Source organism: Corvus kubaryi, unplaced genomic scaffold (assembly GCF_017639235.1).
Source record: "Corvus kubaryi isolate FWS band 111438036 unplaced genomic scaffold, C.kubaryi_AGA036_p1.0 68, whole genome shotgun sequence".
Lineage (NCBI taxonomy): Eukaryota > Metazoa > Chordata > Aves > Passeriformes > Corvidae > Corvus > Corvus kubaryi.
Window position 1 is genome coordinate 20,730,326 of NW_024582056.1, and position 18,915 is coordinate 20,749,240.

At 39.9% G+C, this 18,915-nt stretch overlaps 2 protein-coding genes across 13 annotated transcripts in view; one reads left to right on the forward strand and one right to left on the reverse strand.

Moving 5' to 3' along the window:
- Positions 1 to 16,595, forward strand: part of TEX10 (testis expressed 10) — a 55,739-nt gene extending 39,144 nt beyond the window's left edge. For all 5 annotated transcript variants that reach the window (XM_042048945.1, XM_042048944.1, XM_042048948.1 and 2 more), the window contains 5 exons: positions 4 to 137; positions 11,771 to 11,851; positions 14,304 to 14,485; positions 15,463 to 15,673; positions 16,359 to 16,595. In XM_042048945.1, coding sequence (XP_041904879.1) covers positions 4 to 137; positions 11,771 to 11,851; positions 14,304 to 14,485; positions 15,463 to 15,673; positions 16,359 to 16,472 — 722 coding nt within the window. In that variant the 3' untranslated portion in view covers positions 16,473 to 16,595. The remainder of the gene's footprint in view (positions 1 to 3; positions 138 to 11,770; positions 11,852 to 14,303; positions 14,486 to 15,462; positions 15,674 to 16,358) is intronic.
- A 226-nt stretch (positions 16,596 to 16,821) lies between these two features.
- The window catches only part of INVS (inversin), an 86,307-nt gene continuing 84,213 nt past the window's right edge, over positions 16,822 to 18,915 (reverse strand). For 7 of the 8 annotated variants that reach the window (XM_042048937.1, XM_042048938.1, XM_042048935.1 and 4 more), the window contains one exon: positions 16,822 to 17,710. In XM_042048937.1, coding sequence (XP_041904871.1) covers positions 17,595 to 17,710 — 116 coding nt within the window. In that variant the 3' untranslated portion in view covers positions 16,822 to 17,594. The remainder of the gene's footprint in view (positions 17,711 to 18,915) is intronic. The other variant, XM_042048943.1, reaches the window with a different exon arrangement.

The window sequence follows — 18,915 nt, forward strand, 5'->3', positions numbered from 1 at the left end:
CAGGGTTTTCAAGAGAGGAGCTGACTAGTCTCCAGGGCATTAGAGGAAAACCACACATTAGCCAGACACAGCTTTCACCTATCCGTCTTTACCTAACTGATCTGGACCAGTTTTTACACCACTGGGCTGTGACAGAGGTAATACATCAACACTAATTCTGAATGACAGCATACAAACTCTTGAGTGCTCTCCATCCCTTTCCCATAGACGCCTAAATCCTGTCGTGATTTGACTTGAAAAAAGAACAAAAAATATAAAAGCTGTCGAACTGCCAACATTTTTCTACAGCCATCAGATCATATTTTAAAGGAAGCTGCTTTAAAAGTTGAATGTTCAGACATATAGTATGCAAAGCAATACTCAAGGAAAAGATTGGTAGAAACCTTGGTGGAAATTCTTAAGCACTAATAATATTAGGACCAGCAATATGTTTTGGCTTTCAAAAACAAATTAATTGGGAAAATACTAATTATAAAGAGTTTTCCTGGAGAGTAAGTGCCACTATTAATTAAAAAGCACTTGCATTAAATTAAATTTGAACTTGGAAGCAATATTCAGTTGGCATTGGTCATTATTTAGAATAATTCCTGATTAGTTAACCAAAATATGCTGGGATTAGAAACTTCACTCTGAATTCAGTACTTAATATCATAAGAGCTGAAAGCTTAATTTTATTGTTGGTTCTAAAGGGATTTGAGCCACCAGATTTTATTCAAAACAGGTGCATTAGCTGTCTTTCTGCATCAACTCTTTTTACTGTTTAGCTCACCAGAAAACGCTTTGAGGGTGTGAAATCATGTTTTAATGACATGCCAGTTTGACAGTATTTATGAAATCATGGTCCTGAATTCAGAAAGAAGAGTGAAACAGGTTTTATATGTATGCTTTTCATTCAAGAAAGCAATATAGTAGATGTTTCCTACTTCACAGTGTTTAAGTGATAATGTACTGAAAGTGATGGTAGTCTGAGATACACATTGAACGTGTGCTGTAACTTATTAGAAGGTATTTTAAGCAAGGCTGCTGTTTGGTACCATGACTGACACACATTTTTGGGTGTCCTGCCTTCAGTCATTTGGCTTGTGGAGCAGTTGAACTTCCTAATTTGTTTTGCGTTGTCTCTTCTGGACAGTAATGAAGTGTTTTCTCACCAAAATATCTTTCTCCAGTATGGAAAGATCTGAATGCTCTCTTTCCATGTCCTATCCCTCTGTGAATGCACTAAAGTGATTGTTTCTTAGAGTTAGCCTAATCCCATACGGCATCTGAAGGATTTATGTACACCTTACCTGTTTCTAAAAATGTCACCTCTAATGTCTTCTCCTTCCTCTTATTACTTCTATTCCATGAATCTTTCACAGTCGGCAGTGAAATAGGACTACTTTCACACATTGAACAGTGAAGTAATTTGATTTCTTTTTTGTGCCTTTGGTTCCTGGTTGCAAGTTTGAGTTTCTTCTGCCACAGTCTTCACTGTTGTGGTGCTATGAAGGAGAGTCAGTACTTTCAGAAACTTGAGACTCGCTTTTGTTAAAGTACCTTTTCTCAGGAAAGATACAAGGTGCTCCCCCAGGTTGTCAGAAGGGGATGATGGTCACTAAGCAAAGAGCTGGATGTCCTTGGTTAGTAATGAAAGATGATTTGGACATCATGTGGAGCACTGCACTACTTCTGCACTTACGTTTCAGCCTGAAGTCTTTTCTGGAGACTACTTCATGAAAGAGAGAATGGGAGCAAAAACTCTGTGCACCAAAAATCTGTGTGAAGAAGGATGAGACCTTCTAGACCCACTTGATTTTGTAGATTTTAACCAAAGGGAGTTCTGAACTGTCACTTTTTCCCAGTGAGGGTGATCAAACACTGGAATAAGTAGCCTGGGGACATTCTGGTTCCCATCTATGGATGTACTCAAAACCAGACTGGACACAATGTGGGGTGACCTGCCCCAGGTGACTCCACTTGAGTAGGAACATTGAATTAGAGGGACTTGAGGGTGTTCCTTCCACCTTTAGATATTTAGATAAATAATTAGTGATTATTTGAAAACTCCTTCTGAAAAAAACCCAAGTCTTTTTGTTTTACCATCAACAAATCTCTTCATTATTTTTGCTTTTTAGACATAACAAGATCCCACAGTATGAGTAGAGTTTTGTTGTTTTCTTTTATTTGGTAGTTTTGTTACACTTACATTGATCTAAAAGTCAAACTGCTCCCATTATAGGGTTGCCAGGTACTGCAGTGCTGTTTGGGGTGTTCCCTCCAGATCTGCTAAGTTTTTTCCCCATGGAATTTTGTGAACAAAAAAGTAGAGGCACCTCTACAGTAGCTTGCTTTCATACTGGAGAAAAATAAAGATATTCTTTCCTCTTGCCTCTGATCTGGTGATAATGGTGGCATATCTGTTTGTGTTACAATGAGAAGTGATCATTGGTATTGAAGCAACCACTTCCTTTTATGAGTTGCAGAATTCCATTTGTTTTTTACTTGTCTGGTTTTGATTTCAGATGCAGTCATAGATATGGTAAATGATACATAAACAAAACCATGCTGAAGCTCTTCAGCTTTTAGATTACTTTTTTCTCTGTGTTTAAATATCTAATACAACACTGTTCTTTAAGTTTTAGGAGGTTTTATCTTTTCCTTTTATGAGTACCATTCTCCAACCTCAAACATGTTGACCAATATTCTATATAATGCTCAGTTTGTGAAGAAATTATTCTGGGGACTGTAGTCCATAAAAACCTTGGGATTTGGAGTCTGGACAATTTTTTAAAACCAAGAAGGTAAAGAAGAAGAAAAAAAAGAAAGAAAAAGGCAGGCTTGGGAAAAACCTTTCCATTCAAGATTTGCCATGAGCTGCACACAAATACTTTTTGTAGATGAAGTAGTTTTCACTAGGTGCTGAACAAACTAATCTGCTCTCAAAAGGAAAAAAAAACCTAAACAGCAACAGCAACAAAAAACCCCAACCAAAAAAGCAAACTGCAGAGTTGCAGGCTCTGGGAAGAAGAAAACTGCCAGCAAATCATGAGGCTCTCCTAGGGTGTGTTGAAAGACAGTATGATATGAGGTTCTGTGTGCATTGAATTTGAGGGAGGTAGGTTTGGAGCTGCTTTCTTCCTAGTGGACATAGTTCAAGGTGTGATAGAATTCTGGAGTCAAAATATTTCTAGCTGTGGCAGAAAATTGCTTTATTTAGATAGAGAAGTGCTACAGGAAATAATAAACCCCAGCTTGATTTAGTTATGCTCTTGGTGGGACTAGGTAGAGTGCAGAGCTTCTGAATGCTAACCTTTCGTCTGTTCCCTTGCTGGATAAGGAAGTTTATGGTGATGCTGTAATGTTAAGCAGAATGTTTGTAGTAATTTTAAATACCTGATAAATGAGAACAGTGCTTGTTGGCTGCAGACCAGGCCTCTACTCTATGCTGAGAGTTGTTTGTTTAAGAGTTCTCATTGTGTAGTTGTAATTCAGGATTTCCTCTCAATGGAAAAGTTTTTTAATGTGGATGAAAATAAATAAGGAACTCTGATGGAATTAGGATTTGAGGGCCTGCTTTCATATCAATAAATGAGACTAGTGATCAGATCCCTCTGAGTCCTTCCATCATCTTCTTTCATCTCTTCCACCTCTAGGTTTGTCTAAACCATTGTTAGTTTTTAGCTCTCTGCTGAAATGCATAAAGTTGCAAATACTAATTCCCCATAGGTTTTATGGAAATAAGCAGGTGGAAGAGGAAAAACGCTCTAGATTAGCACAGGGTGGTTTATAACTCTGTTCCAGCATCCTGCTTGGCAGCAACCAGTCTGCAGGGGCTGTTGCTCAGCCTGTGGGGGTGTAGGGGCTTGTGAGGCAGGAGCAGCAGGGTTGTGGGACTGCAGAAAGGTCCCAGGTGTGAATCTGTAGGAGGCCACGGCTTGTTGGCCTTACTGCTCATTGCTCAACTTTGTTTCAAGTGCAGGGAAAGGCAGTCCCAGCTTCCTGTCCCTGGCTGTGCAATGGGTGATGCCTGTTTTCAAGGGTAAAGAGCTCTAAGAGGGAGTTTCATGTATAACATATGCATGCCAGAGATGCGGGAGGAAATATGGTACGCCTCTGCAGAAAGGGCAAGTTCTGGAAAGGAAAAGAGTAACTTGAGGCATTTCAAACAGCAGCTTGGACTTCTGGAGTGTTATTATAGCCAGGACAACTGGTAGCATGTGGATTACAGTAACAAATGCACTTCTGAAAGGAACTAATGCTTTGAGGTAGTTTGTAACAAAATCTGTTTTGAGATGGATACTATTTGTAATTTTTTGGGGTTTTTTTTTTCTGGAGCATGGTAATTGGATGCACGGCAGTCTGAAACCATGTTGTTTTTTTGTGGAAGCTTATTTAAATGGTGGTGATTTTCAGTTAAGGAGAATGCTTCAGAAAAGTGTTTCTTTAAAAGCTATTTTGCATAGTTCTAAAGGTTAGTCTTCATGATTTGTCTAAAAGATATGTTAAAGGTGGGAAATTTGGTTCCTTTTCTGGAGGACCTTCTGCTTAAAATTACTTCTGTCTTGTTACAGCCAATTATTTAAAATCACCCCCCTGTAGCTGAAATAAATGAGACTCCAGAATAAATGGTTGCAGCCTGAGGGAAGAGCTTCAGCCTTGGCTCATTTTAACTGTGCCCATAGTGTTTGTCAGTGATATTGTTCACTCCCTTGTAATTGAATTGCTGTGCCAGGATCGAATGAAAAAGTGCCCACAGAAATGAAGAGTTTAACAAGGTAACCGTGTATACATGGTAATTTCTGTTGTAATATTTGATGTTTGTGACAGTTGAACATTTCAGAGGGCGAAAGCAAATGATAATTTGAGGGCTTGCTTGAAGTCGAGATTCCAGAGCTGTATCGAGCACACAGCTGACTCAAAGAAATAAAATATTCAACCAAATGTTTAAAATGTTTAAGAGCAAACATTAGGGAAGGTCAGCTGCTTTTAAAAGCAGACATGAATTCAAAAACCTTGAGATACACATTAGTAATACACTAATCTGTGTCAAAAACTGTTAAGTCTTATATGTGAAATACAGTTGGGAAGGCTGGATCTGGACAGATGTGCTATGAAAAATTACAGCAAATCAATAAAGAGAGCAAGTCAATGCATGTAAATTAAAAGCCCTGCGAGGATGTTTGTCTTGAGAAGTAAACGGTGGTATACTAGTGCTATATCTTAACTTTAAGCAGAGATTAATGCTTTAAAAAAAAACCCCAAATTGTTACAATGTAGATTTTGAATTGAAGTTCCTGAAAGATTTCAACTTGTCTTTATTGAGATTTACAGGTTAGAGTTACATTGGAGAGAAAAGGCAGCTGAGGGTAAATAAACTTCCTTCTAAATAAACTTCCTTCTAAACTAGGAATATGGTACAATTTTAATCTTCTTTAAGGAAGACAAAAAAGTCTAAATAAGCCTGCTAGTGTTCAGTAAAGCTACAACCTATCTCAGCTTTAATGTTTAGAGGTGAAATTAATTATTTTCTTGGAAAGTAATGCAAAGTCCAGAGAAACAAAAGGGAAATAATTTAAGTAAAAGTAACGCCTCCTAAAATTAATGAAGCTCTTTTTCAAAGGTCTCTTTCATAAGATGTAAAACTTAAACCCAAAGCAAACAAAAAGCACCACACTAGCCCCCGCCAGTAAAACACAAACAGTAAAACACAAACTTCCAGAAAACCTAAGATGATCTTCAGGCCAGTTCTCCATTGTACCTGTATCATATACTTCCAGCATTTCCTGTAACACCTCGGAGCTGGTAGCTCACTGCAGCATTACTGCACATAACTAGCATGAATTTACAACTCCACAGGTACTGTGTATTGTGCTTTATATTCAAATCCTGGCTTGTGATACCTAACCTAAATTTGCTCAGAAAGACAGGCTTTGTGGGACAAGAGCTAGGTGTAGGGTTCTCTGTGCTTTCAAGCCCTTTTGTTTGAAGAAGAGGCAGGCAGGTGAATTTGGAGGCTTCAATATCAGATGTTTCTTGGCTGTCCTGCACATAGTCTGAAGAGGAGGCATCTAGAGGAGGAGCAATTGGCTGTGGTGACATTTTATAGCTGTGAGGAAGCTGCAGAGCTGTGAAAGAAGGGCATATTACAGCTGCAAAAGGATGAAACAAAAGCTGTTTTGTGGTGTCCTTTCTTTGAATTTTGTTAGTAAGATGGCTCTGAGAAGAGAACCCGACCTGTGATGTTCTTCTGGTACAGCTTTGTCTACTCCTGGATAGCACACTAGCTGTCCAGCTTAAAACCTGGTTTTGCTGATAGTATTTTCAGAAATGCCCCTCACTTAGAGAGCTGATGGGATTGGCTCTAGCTCATAGTTCTCTGCCCCTTGGCACCAAATCTTGCTGGTACCCAGACTTGAACACATGATCAAATTGTTGCCCAGGAAGTTAGCTGTGGTGTTTGCCATTCAGGTATTTGTGTCCAGTGGCAAATAAAGATAACTTCACTTAGTTTAATTGATTCTCAAATATAAATTTTGTATCAGACCTCATGCCACAGCCAAGGAACCTGCAGACAGGCAAGCACCACAGTAAAAAGATGCAAGATGAGTTTGTGTGCTGCAGTTACCCTGTTTTTGACCAGCAATAGGGCATGAATTCCTCTAATGTCATAATTCTTCTAAGTCTCTGGAAATATGTACTCATTCAATATATGGGACACCACATATGTTCTTAAGCATTTGTAATTCTTAAATAAGTTTCTTCATTCCCTGTTCCTCACCCTGTAATGTTCTCCTGCAGACACTGCTCCTCCTTTTTGGCGGTTTCTTTTTTTAACTTAGGTATTGTTGTGAATGTGTAGGGGTTTCATGTGGGGGTTTTTATGGAGAGGTTTGTTCAGGTTTTTTTTTCTGGAGTCAGTGAATCAGGAATACCTTTCACATCCACCCCTGTGAGCTTACCCAAGGCAGATGAACAAAGATCTCTTGTTGTATGCAGCTTTCTCAACAACTCAGGGCACTGTTAATATTGCCCTGTCAAATCAATTTATTTCAGAAAGAGAAGCAGCACCTGTCAGGGGAGTACAGTGTCTGATAAGCGAGGGTGCTTCAGGGGAGCTGGCCAAGCTTCAGATGCCAAGCTTCATTGCCTGCCCCATCACCTGAAAACTTCTCATTTTCTACGCTCCACACTAACACGTTACACTGGATACAGTCCTGCTCCAAACAGGCATTTCACAAGGGCTGGGGAATTCACTGCAGAATAGCCTGTTACATTTTAGTTACCCATGTTCGAGGTGCATGTCAATGTGTGTTGAAAAATATATTGCAAAGTTCACATTAGGTTATAGTATCTGGTGTGCGCCGACTTTCTTTTTTAATAAAATCACTTCTCAGGGAGTCTGAACTGCCTTTGGTCTGACTCCACTCAGTAGTTCGCTAAAATACTTGATCCATCATCTTTCCTGCTTGCTTGGGTTCCTCTCTGTGCTCATGCCTGTGTGTGTCTTCAGAGGAAGGTGAGTATTTTTCTTTGAAAAAATAGTACTTTGCAGCATGATTAAACTTGAAATGATAAGAAAATTTTCTCTGGACAGTTGCTGATAAGTAGTTTCCTTGAGACTTTGCATCAGGATTCTGTCATGTTGCAGGAAGCATTGAGGGAGTGGGTACAGTTCAATAATGAACAAAACATTAGCCTCGCTTCATCAGTTGTGCTTGTTCCTGTTGCCATGAGGGCTCACACTGAGACTGGGCTTCCTTGGGTCATCCCAACTCTGTCTTTTGGAGGCAAGAGCATCTTAGAGATGAACAACATTAAACTGATGAATTCCTCTGATTCTACATTAGAACTGTGAAAAGGCTGCTTGGGAATGCGTTGTCAGTCACTTAGGGTCGCTGTCAGTGGCAAAAATGCTTTTAACTCATCCAGTTGAAGTAAAACACTCCATGGTGTCAGGATCTCCAAAAAACCTGGGTCAGGCTGTGCTCCTGGGGGCCTTTCCATCCTTTTTTGTTGTTTGTTTGTCTGGAGTTTTTGTTTGTTTCTTTTGTTTTGTGGTGGTTTGGTGGTGGTGGGTGTTTTTTCTTCCCTGTTTTAGTTGGCTGCTGTTGGAGTTTGTCTTCAGTGTGGCAGGCAAGGAGGCCCCTGTAGCAGTGACGTCCCAAAGCGCCAGTAGGGAACCTGCTGTTGCAGTTGTGTGGCTCGTGAGCATGCTGGGTACTTGGGCTTGTCTGATCAACAGGGATTGGTTTGAAAACCTGCCAGTGGATTACAGAGCCTGTAGCATTTGCTGCATAATGCTAACAGATAATCTCCATGTTTAAGAGAATGCTTTTCTTTAGGTTAATTTATTCAAGTGAGCATTCAAACAAGATTAAAAAGAAAAGGAGAAAAAACCCAACAGAACGTCTAAGGCTAAGCCAAACCTGTTATAAAATACTTGCCTCAAAAAGAAAAAACCCACCCTTCCCTGATCAAAAATGCCTGTTCTCAGTCCATTCACTTCAGGATTGCTCTGAGACAAAACTACTCTGGCTTTGGTCCAAAATCAATCTATGAATGTGCCAAAAATGTGATAAATGCTAATCAAATGTAATGTAATGAATCAGCTGTGACATTTTATTATGGAAATTAAACATCATGCAAAACCTTGCCTAAGGAAAATAAATTGTCAGAGAAAATACTAATTTTCATGTGGTAATTAAGTTTTCTTTTCCTTTCATTTCCATGTCTAAAAACGTTTCAGTTTCACTTTTTATAACAGGCATTTGGTATGAAAGCCATTTCAACCAGGATTTAATTTATGGGATTGAAAAGAATTGCCTCTCCCACTTAATTGCAGGAAAACAGAACTGATGTAGGGAATGGTGGTGCTGTTTTGAGGGTGAGAAAGATCTAAAAGGTTGAAAAATCAACTTGCACTTTACCACAACCCTTCTAAGGAATTTTTGCTGCCGTCCAGTGGTATGATGCGTGTTTTCCTCGCCAGTTCAGGAAGAATCTTGAGTGTGGCTGTATTGTAGCTGTAATGAAATGCTCCAACAAGGGAGAGCCTCAGTGGATGATGGGCTTGCTCTAGGGACATAGTCCTAAGGGTGAAATATTAGTAATGAAACCGTAGTTTGCTGGGTGGGCCTCGTGGATTTGCCTTCAAGGTCTTTAGTTTGTGGGTCTGTATTGAATCAAAATGGATCTCTGGCAGACTGTGTCTGGTGTAATGTGCTCACAAGCATATGGCAAACCCCTTTGTAAACTGCCTAAGCTCTGTCTTATGAGCAAGAAATGTCTCCTGCATTTTCCCCTTTCGTAATCATCCTTCCCAATTTTCATCTCATCTGCGTTCCCACCCAGCCATGATCATTGTTACATTTAGTTGTTGTTTGGATACATTTGTTTTCCTGCAGCGTTTTTCATCACTTTGTAAGTGACAGTAAGATCCCTTCTTGGGTGTCATTTTGCCAGCTCAGGCAGGTTAAGTTCTTTGCACTGACACCTGTAAGACAGGACCTCTCTTCTTTGTGCAGTTCTTCTGTGTCTGTTTTGTTTGAATTTGCCTTTCTTGAAAATGAGTGGCTCCTACTTTGCACAGTATGTCAGAAATGGTCTAACTCTGTAAGAGTAGTACTGAACAGATGATCCTTATTCTGTCTGATTGCTTCTCTTGGGATTATCTTTACATCCTGAAGTAACATTTGCCTGTTTTGTGGTTGTATCACAACCACCTTGTGGTCAGCTGTTACTCACAGAATTTCCTTCTCATTTCCAACTGGTGAAACTCGTAGCTGCATGCAGAAGCTTTTGTCAGTCTCCAAGCACATGGAACTTTTGTTTCACTGAATTTTTTCTGTAGCTCTTACTCATCAAACCTGTGCGATCTTTTCCATAGGTTAGTCCAGTCCTCCTGCCTTGGCAGGGTTTCTCAGCTTGGAGCTGTCATCTGACAGATTTCATCAGTGCAGCTTTACCTTTTGTGTAAGTGCTGCTCATTAAAATGCCAGGTCAGATTGGTGTCACAGTTTGTCCTTGACATGACAGTCCCTGGTAATAACCTCTGTTGCAGCTTGACTTTATTCCTTGACACTGCTAGTAACACAGATGTTTTGAGTGGGTTTCTTGGGAATATTCCAGGGTACCTAATATTTTATCACTTTCAAACTGCAGCGTACAAAAGCCCTACTATATTTAGGATGGTGTACTCAGTTTTAATAATACTGTTTCATTATAAAGTAAATGTATAGTAAAGGTATTCAGTGCAAGAGTGTCTATGAAATTGTTTTTTTAAACAGTCCTACTAGTCAAACGAAACACTTGCACTACCCCTGTGATACTGATTAACATGAGCAATGTCCTGACAGCCCAGCAATGTTACGTTCCACCAGGCAAATGTGTTAAGGATCTCCTGAATTTGGCTGGTGTAAGCAGGGCTAAAAACAGGTGTGGCATGTAATTTTGGAAAAAGCTGAGTGCGCTTCTGTATCACCACAAATGGTGCTGCTTGGCTATTTCTGATTAAACCACCACTGGCATCCACATTAGTTAGGGCTGAGTTTTCATGCCACAGGACTTGGAGCTAATGGTTCTTTCCCTCACCTTTCCCTTCCTCCAGCTGCAAGTGTTGTGGACTATGATTTTTGACACAACATGGTTGATATGTTCTATTTTGTCATTATCTCTTGTTTTGGTATCTTGACTTGCCTGATTCAACTGAAGTCTCAAGACCAAGACACTGTCATGGAATTCAATGCCTCAGGTCAGATCCTCCTGTGAAAAATTCTCTTCGGATCTTGAGTCATGAGGGATCTTAGAGGAATGTGTTTTGCTTAGTGGAGATATTTGTAAAACTCATGGACTTAAATTCTTTCGTCCTTCAAACTGAGTTTGCTATTTTCTGATTCCCTTAAGCACAAAGAGAAGATTCCATTCCTCATGTAGTGGTTCTTCCATCTTGCCCTTAGCAGGACATCACAATTCCTCATGGTCTGATAACACACTCGTGCTGTGCACATTGGCTTCTCTGGAGGCTTTAGTTGCCACTCTGGTGGCATAAGCAGTGAATGTGAACAGCGAGAGGGCATCCAAGCTCTCCAGCTAGTTTGCAAATTATTGGAATAGATGGGAAGGAAGAGAGGAACAAAGAAAGCCACCTGCTGAGGATTGCAGTGCAGCTTACCAGCAGTTCTACTGGAGCTGTGGTTTCTTTACCCTGTCCAGGAGACATTTGAGATTTCATGGTAGTTTGCTAGTGCCTGATTATATAAGCACCAGAAAGTTTTATGCAGTTTATGAAGCAAGATTTCATTACATTTTGTATCGTTTTTGAACATGACATTTTTGGCACTGTAGAGGAAAATAAGTTAGAAATGGATTTTTTTCTACATTCTTGTTATATTATTTTTCTGTTTCACTCTGATCCCTCTGTTTCATGCTTGATGCAGTTATTTGGGAAGTTGTTTTCTGAAATTCTTTGGCTATGTGGAAAGGAATTTGGAGGCTTGGTAGGGCACTCTAGCTTGATAGACTTGAAAACTTTTGGCCTTCTATTACACAGATAAAATGCAGAGACCCTTTCCCAAAAAACCTAATGGTGTAGACCATCATCTCTTTAAGCACTGAGCAATTCATGTTGGCAACGCTAGTCTTACACACTGTAAAGAATCAGTACTTTGAGACAAAATTGCTATGTGTTCCTGTAGGTACTTTGGATTTAGGTTTGTCAGCAAAGTATGACAGTGAGTGATTGCTGGTTGCATTTGGAGTGCTTAAATATAACTTTGTTTTATTAAAACAGGTGATCTGTCACAGCTTGTCCACTATACCTTCACAAAGTCAGTGTTTTGACATTCTCCAGACTGGCATCTGTAAATATCTGGTAGGTACCATTTTATCTTCTATGTTAAAGCTTCCTTGTGATAAATATGCTAACAGTCTCGTTAATCCCCCAATCCACTTATCCTATGTATTTCATGTATAATTTCAGCATTTGCAAAAGCTTTAAGCAAGATTTGGGTGAGTTTAAAAAATACATAACTGTTGGTAGCTAAGCTGATGAGTAATTTTGCTCAGATTTGTCAATACTTCAGCTTGTCTTCAAGGCAGTTTGGCCATAAATGAAACACTTCTTGGTTTGCTTTGCTTTTCAAAAGAGCGACCAGCAGATTTAGATGAGGTTTTTTACCTCATCAATATATGTAAGTATCTAAACTATGCCAAGAAGATGGAGCCAGGTTCTTTGTGGTGCTGTGCAGTAGGACAAGAGGCAATGGGCAGAAGCTGATGCTCAGGAAGCTCCACTTGAATGTGAGGAAGAAATTCTTTATTGTGTGGGTAACTGTGCCCTGGAATAGATTGTCCAGAGATGTTGTGGAGTCTTCCTCACTGGAGATACTCAAGAACTGTCTGGACACAATCCTGTGCCACGTGCTTTGGGATGACCCTGCTGGAGCAGGGAGGTTGGACCAGCTGACCCACTGTGGTCCCTCCCAACCTGACCCATTCTTTGGGTTTTACAGCCTGTCTTCTAATCCTGAACATGCCTGAGCTGAGGATGGGGATGGCAAAGCCAGAGCTGGGTAACAGAAGGGTCAGGGACAGAATTTGCAGTTACCTGTGCTGCTGCCTGATGAGAGGGAGGACCACAGGGTCTGCCTCTGCCCTCCTGTCAGGGTGGTTCTGTGACCTAACAAATGTCTGCAATTCCCTGTATGGGGCCATACTGAGAAGTTACTAGACCAAAGCTTCCATAGAGGGAGTAGCTTACCTATAACCATAGTCTGGATTTTTGGGGGTGTTGACTTAAATCAGCTTTTGAAAAGGCTTATATGTTCTAGTGCCCTGTCCCTTTGAGAGCAAACAGTTAAGTGGATTTTTAAGGTTGGCAAGGCTGCTGCCCAAGGTCTCCAACTTGCTGCTTCACAGGGAGCAAAGGCACCATGGAGGCAACATCCTATATGGGAACTTATCTGAGCAGCCTCATCTACTGGATTTGTATAAATTGAAATGTCTCTGTTCACATTAACTTCCAGACTGCTGACCAGCACATTCCATCAGTAGTGTTGGCTCAGGTCTTCAGGATGGTTCTTTATATCCATCTAGACTGTTGCCATTATTTCTTATTTATGGTTGATCAGGAAGATCATTATTGGTTTTTATTGTTTGGTGCCTCAGTATCCTGTAGTATTCAGCAGGGTCGTGGTGACAGCTGCAGTCCCACCTTCTGTCAGGCAGGACCATCATCATCATCCTCCTGCCTGTGCACCTGACTGGAACAGGGTCAGCCTGGGACAGTGACCTGTGCTCATGGCCTTGAAATACACCCAGTGTCTTAGGCTGGAAGGATTTAAAAGTTTCAGCCTGTAGTTGTTCTGTATGTCTTACCTCTCACAAGTAATGGTATGAATGAAATACATTTCACATTTCTGTAGCTTGTACTTTATTGATCTTATCTCTAAACATTTCTAAAAGAAACAGCTGACCTTGTTAAGTGAACCAACTCCCTCTGTCAGCTTGAAACAGTGTATTTGCAGGTGAGCAAATCAGACTATTCTCAAACTCCTTAAATAGTTTTTTAAAGGTAAATGGTGCCACACTAGCAGTGCATGATGTTTTTATGGCTTTACAAGACAAAAATCTAGGGTACTTATTCCACAGTACTTCAAAATTTAAACTGCTTCCAAATTCACTGCCTCTACACAAAAAAGAATTTTTTCTAAATTATTTATCGTGCCTATAAAACCCTTACTCAAGATGTTGTTCTCTCTTTAACAACAGCAGAGCATCACCCCACTTTGGGCTCACCACATATTTCATTAGCTTTGCTTCACCTCGGTTCATAAAGCTCCTGTTGGGCTTCAAAGGAGACTCACCCTGGTGACAATCCAGCAGAGGCTTTCCTTTCTGTAGCATAAATCAGAGTTTCCTTCTACTTCAGTGACTGCTCACTGCCATTTCAAGACTAGAAAGGCCTTCCCAGTCCCATGATAGATGCTTAAAAGGAAAGACCTGTTCTGCCCAGAAGATTGATTGTGCCTGCACTGTCATTCAGAGCAAGGCTCAAAGCAGTGCTGTGTTTTTCAGATATGTTTGAGATGAGTGTTTGTTTAGAAGGGATGGAATGAAGATGTCAATTTAACCTTCTGCTGGTATGGGTGGCAGTTTATTGGGAAAGTAGGGATTTGAAAAAATGCAGTGGTCTGTAGAGTTTGATCAGAAGCAAAGTAATACATGTCACCATAGGAAAGCTCTAGGTTTGCTTGTATCCCAGCAAAAAATCTTCTGTATAAAGTGATGAACTTGGGTTGTTTTTTTGTCTTGTTTTAATACAGGTTGGATTGGTTGTAATACCTGATAGCACAGCTGGATCTGTTCTATGTGCCATAAATAAGCTTTTGGATCAAGCCTGCATCATAAGTGAAAACCTGCACAGGTTCTTGGCCTCCTGTTGTTACAGTCTTCTGTACTTTCTGCTAACTATAGACAGAGAAGATGCAGAACATCTACAGAAAAGGTAAAGCTGCTCTTCTTACCATCTTGTCTCTGTCTTTGCAGCCACAAATATTTAGAGACGTGACATGACAGGGTACCTCCACACACATACAATTTATTTTCCTGTCTCTCTGCTTACTTCAAATCACTATGTAGACTTAAGAAAAACATCTGCAAAGTTACCAGGAATTACTTAAAACAGAAAGTGAAGAAGGTTTCATTTAAAATTGTTCTACTTGGATGTCAAAACCATCCTGATTTTGTAAAGTTGGATATTTATACCTTAATCTTTAACCTTAGCTTCATTAGATACATTGAAAAGCACCATGCAAAGAATTTGGCTTTATGAGTACATATTCTTAACTGATCTGATGTTTCAGTTTTAACAAAACTTCTCAGGCATCATTACATAGATACATTACATAGATATTTTAAATCCATTTGATTTAAAAAACCAAAAAGCTACAGATAACGGATTCAAATAAATTCACCTGAAATGCAGAAATGTCTTTAAAGAGGCCAAACTTTTCCATACACAGAAAAGTTGTTAAAAGCTTCCTGAAAATTTACTTAAAGCCCAAGTCCTCCTCCTCTTAATGTATTTAATGACTTGCATATCACAAGGAAATGAGTCCATTATTTAATTTCTTATGAATCTTAAACAAAGATTCAGGTGTACCAGAAAAATGACTGAACCAAAAACCTCTTTGCAGCTGTTATCAAGCAGAAATTGCACTGCGTGAGAGGTTCAGCAATATTTGTAGCTTCCAGGGCAGGGCCTTTATTTTTTTCCAGTGCTGTACAAAATTTTGGAATATTTTCAACTTTGGCATTTTCTGGTGCAAATTTTCTGCTTTGCCTCTAATTATGGTGAATGCAGCTGGTGTGATTGAATCCACAGAAGCAGGTTTCCTTGTACAGCCATGCAGCCAGTTCACAGAAGCACCCTTGAAAAGTGTGTCCTCTATGATTTCAGTCTTGATTATCTTCTCCTCTCAGGGATATGCTGTGGGGATCATGCATTTCTGCATTAGCACTCCTGCCACGGTTACTGAGGCTGATGCTGCAGAGCCTGCAAGTGAGCAGGATCTGTCGGGAAGAGCTGCCCATTGTTGCTCAGTTGCTTCGCTTACTAATGCAGCATGGGCAGCTCAGGAACCACATGATCACAAATGAGTTTCTGGTGCAACAGATCATCAAGGACATCATGGTATGAAACTTGTTTCCCAGAGACTACATGTATGTCGTGTTTATTTTTAAAAATTAGTTCAAACATTGAAGAAGAGCCATTTTAAAATGGTGGTGGTGAAAGCAGATGTAAGACATTATGGTGAGGTTCTCTAACCTGCAGGTTAGGAGGGGGCTGTTTTCCTTTAGTGTTGAAAATGTCACAACCAATGCTTGTGGTGTTCCTTTGTGGGTGGGTTGTGCTTGTTGTTGTTGGGTTTTGTAAGCCACCTACAAATCCTGAGAAGAGGGAATTCCTGGGCTGTGGGCTGTGCTGGTCTCTTGGTAGCAGTTCTCCTTAGACTGGGTTGGGGAGCTCTCCTGCACTGGTAGAACCATGCTCATTTGCATTTTAATTGCCTATAAATTGCAGAATTGGAAAGTAAGTGAGCCACTCTAATTAAGAGTAAGGAAAGCACATCTGGTGTAACTCACACGCTTGGTAATGTAATGACTTAGTGTACCCAGTTGTAACACTTTATTATTTGGGCTTTAACAGACACAGTGTGTGGAAATGTGTAAAAGAGAGGAACAATGTCACTGTGTGCAGGGGAACAGGGCTGTCTTGTACCTTTAACAGTGCACCTGATTACCTGTAAAAACAAAGCCAAGTTTTGCAAGTGCTGTTGGGGAAATTGAGTTTTACCTTTTGTCCTCCTTCTTCCTAGACACTGAAGAGTGGTGAAGTTCAGGAGCAGTGGCTCACAGACCTCCATTACTGTTTCAACATCTACCTTGCCTCTCATCCCCAGACACCTGGCCCTATAAACACAGTATATTGAAGAGGTCGAATTGCATTTATTGTAAAGCATTTACTTCTATTTAGTTTTGAATGGAAGATGTTGGAACAAAGCTTGTCAATTTTTTTGTAAGTGAAACAATAAAAATTTTACAGAGAACTGCAATACTTCTATTGCCTTTTTTTCAAGCAAGTAGATGTTACTGGAAGGTGTTTTACTAAAATGTTGTGACTACAGTGAGGGGTGTTAAAGAAAATCCAGTCCTTGATGCTGAAGAGCTTGCAGAGAAACAGACTTAAATTGACTCTGCTCATCTATTATTTTGAAGCATCACATTATTTTAAAAAGAATTGTGTAGTATCAAGTAGAAAAAAAAGAGAAAACAATATGCTTTAGAGTAACATTTTTTATTTTTTGCTGAGTTCATATTTTTACATACTTTGTGCAAGGTAAATACTGTACACTGTGGCAGCTCCAAAGCTATTAAAAGAACCGTTTTTCCCTAGAATAGCATCTTTTTTTGCTTCTCTATTTCATGCACATAGAAAAATAGTTTTTTAAAAAAATCGGTGATAATTTCAAAGGGTAGAAAACGCAGCCCTAATAGTTTCCATAGGTTGTGAAAGCAATTTCTTTAGTGAGTGTTCTTTGTAAACATGTCTACATTTCCTTCCAAATCCATAGTTAGCTAAGGAACAATTGTTTCTTTAGTAGAGAAGTGGAGAACAAAGGCTATTCTTCCATTCCTGCTTGGATTTCAAAATGAATTTAATGAATTTGATGTAAAATCGAACATTTGTCTCTCAGAAATGTAACATCTTTAGTACAGTTTCCCTCTTCTTTGAGGAGAAAATTCCTACTTTTTGCAATGGAGAGCTTTGATAGCCCCTGCAACTTTATTGCAATACTAGGCTTAGTGCTTCATCTTCTGTCTTCAAATGCAATTCAGATTTCATCCTGTGTTGGTAAAGAAATTAACAGTTGCATTTAAAAACCAGTTTGTACACAAAATTGAGTCCAGCTCCTTAGAAGTCTGCTTGGTCTGTAATGCTGTGATAATACAAAACTGCAAATGTTCTAGTTTAATACATCATAGATGGCTTATACATTGTGAAAGATAACAGTTGTACTGGAATGGATTTTAAATTCCAAACATGGTCTTGCTTAATGCTTGAGTCTTGCATTTTTTGGTTTTGCAGCAGTGGTTGGTCTCATGTTGTATGAATATTGCCTTGATTTTCCCATGTTCTCCAGCAAATTAACACACTGTAGGTTGCTTACTGTAAAAGAACAAAATAGTTTTGATGAGTAACTAGTGGGTGAAAAGAGGCTTCATCTACACTGTGTTCTAGATTTCATAAGCAGCAAATCCCCTGGGCACAGAATATGCTTTTTTCTTGGCATCTCACTGCTGATTGTCTCTCAATAGAGTTTGGTTTCTGTGGCACTGGGTACAGCTTGTATGGAACATTGATGCTGCTGCTGTGTGTGTCGGACTTCAGCAGCCTCTCATGGTGCAGCTTAAGATTTACCCCCATAAATTAATGAAGGATTCCAGACTAACACAACACTCTTGGCTGAATTTGCTGAAGAGTAGAAAGAGATTGTGTTGAGCAATGTTTAGCAACATGAGGTAGGCATTGGGCCTGTTCTAGAAAGTCAGGGAAACTAGTCCAGGGCTAAAGTGAGTGCTCTGAATTGTTAGAAAGCAAGAATGAATGTCAGCTGACCCTTCCCAGTTGAGTCTGGGTGAATGTCTGGGCTCATGCAATGTTTTTTTATTTCCTGTAATGTGCTACAAATAACATGCATGTTTTCCTTTCCCAGTTTTGTAAAGATTAGCTGCAAACATTTCAGTGCTTTATCCCATTCTACCCAGGGTCATCCCAAGTGCAAATCCAAGTGTTTCATTGAGGGTGCGAATTCAGCACATATTAAGGACATATTCTAATGCCAAGAGTTGCAAAACCTGCTCCTTTGCAACTCTGAACACACTTTAATGTCCACAGTGAAACAAAGAACTATGCTGGTTCTGCTGCAGAGCACCTCTCTAAGTGCCACTTGCTGAATTGACAAAGGTAATCTATTCAATTTAAAAAATACTAGAAAAGGAACAAATCTCAGGTTCTGAAATGTTTTAATGACAACAATCTTAAAGGGCCTATTTGCCAGAATATTCCAAAGCACCTACCCCATGTGTATATCCCATCCCTTTTGTACCTGTCACCTTCTGCCTGCCTTACTGAACATTTCCTTTGAACACCTGCATATCCCCTCTTCCAAAGTGTTTGCTTGAGTTGTGTGTCAGTCCCTGCTACAGATTTGTCACTGCACGCGTCTTTCATAAGCTCTATGAACATTAAAGCTCGGGCTGACAGTCAGCCTTCACCTTCCCAAATGTACCTTCTGCAAGGGAAGAATCAAACTGAACAGTCTATTCTGACCTACTCCAGGCACCTACGTCAGAAACGGAGTATCTGGCATT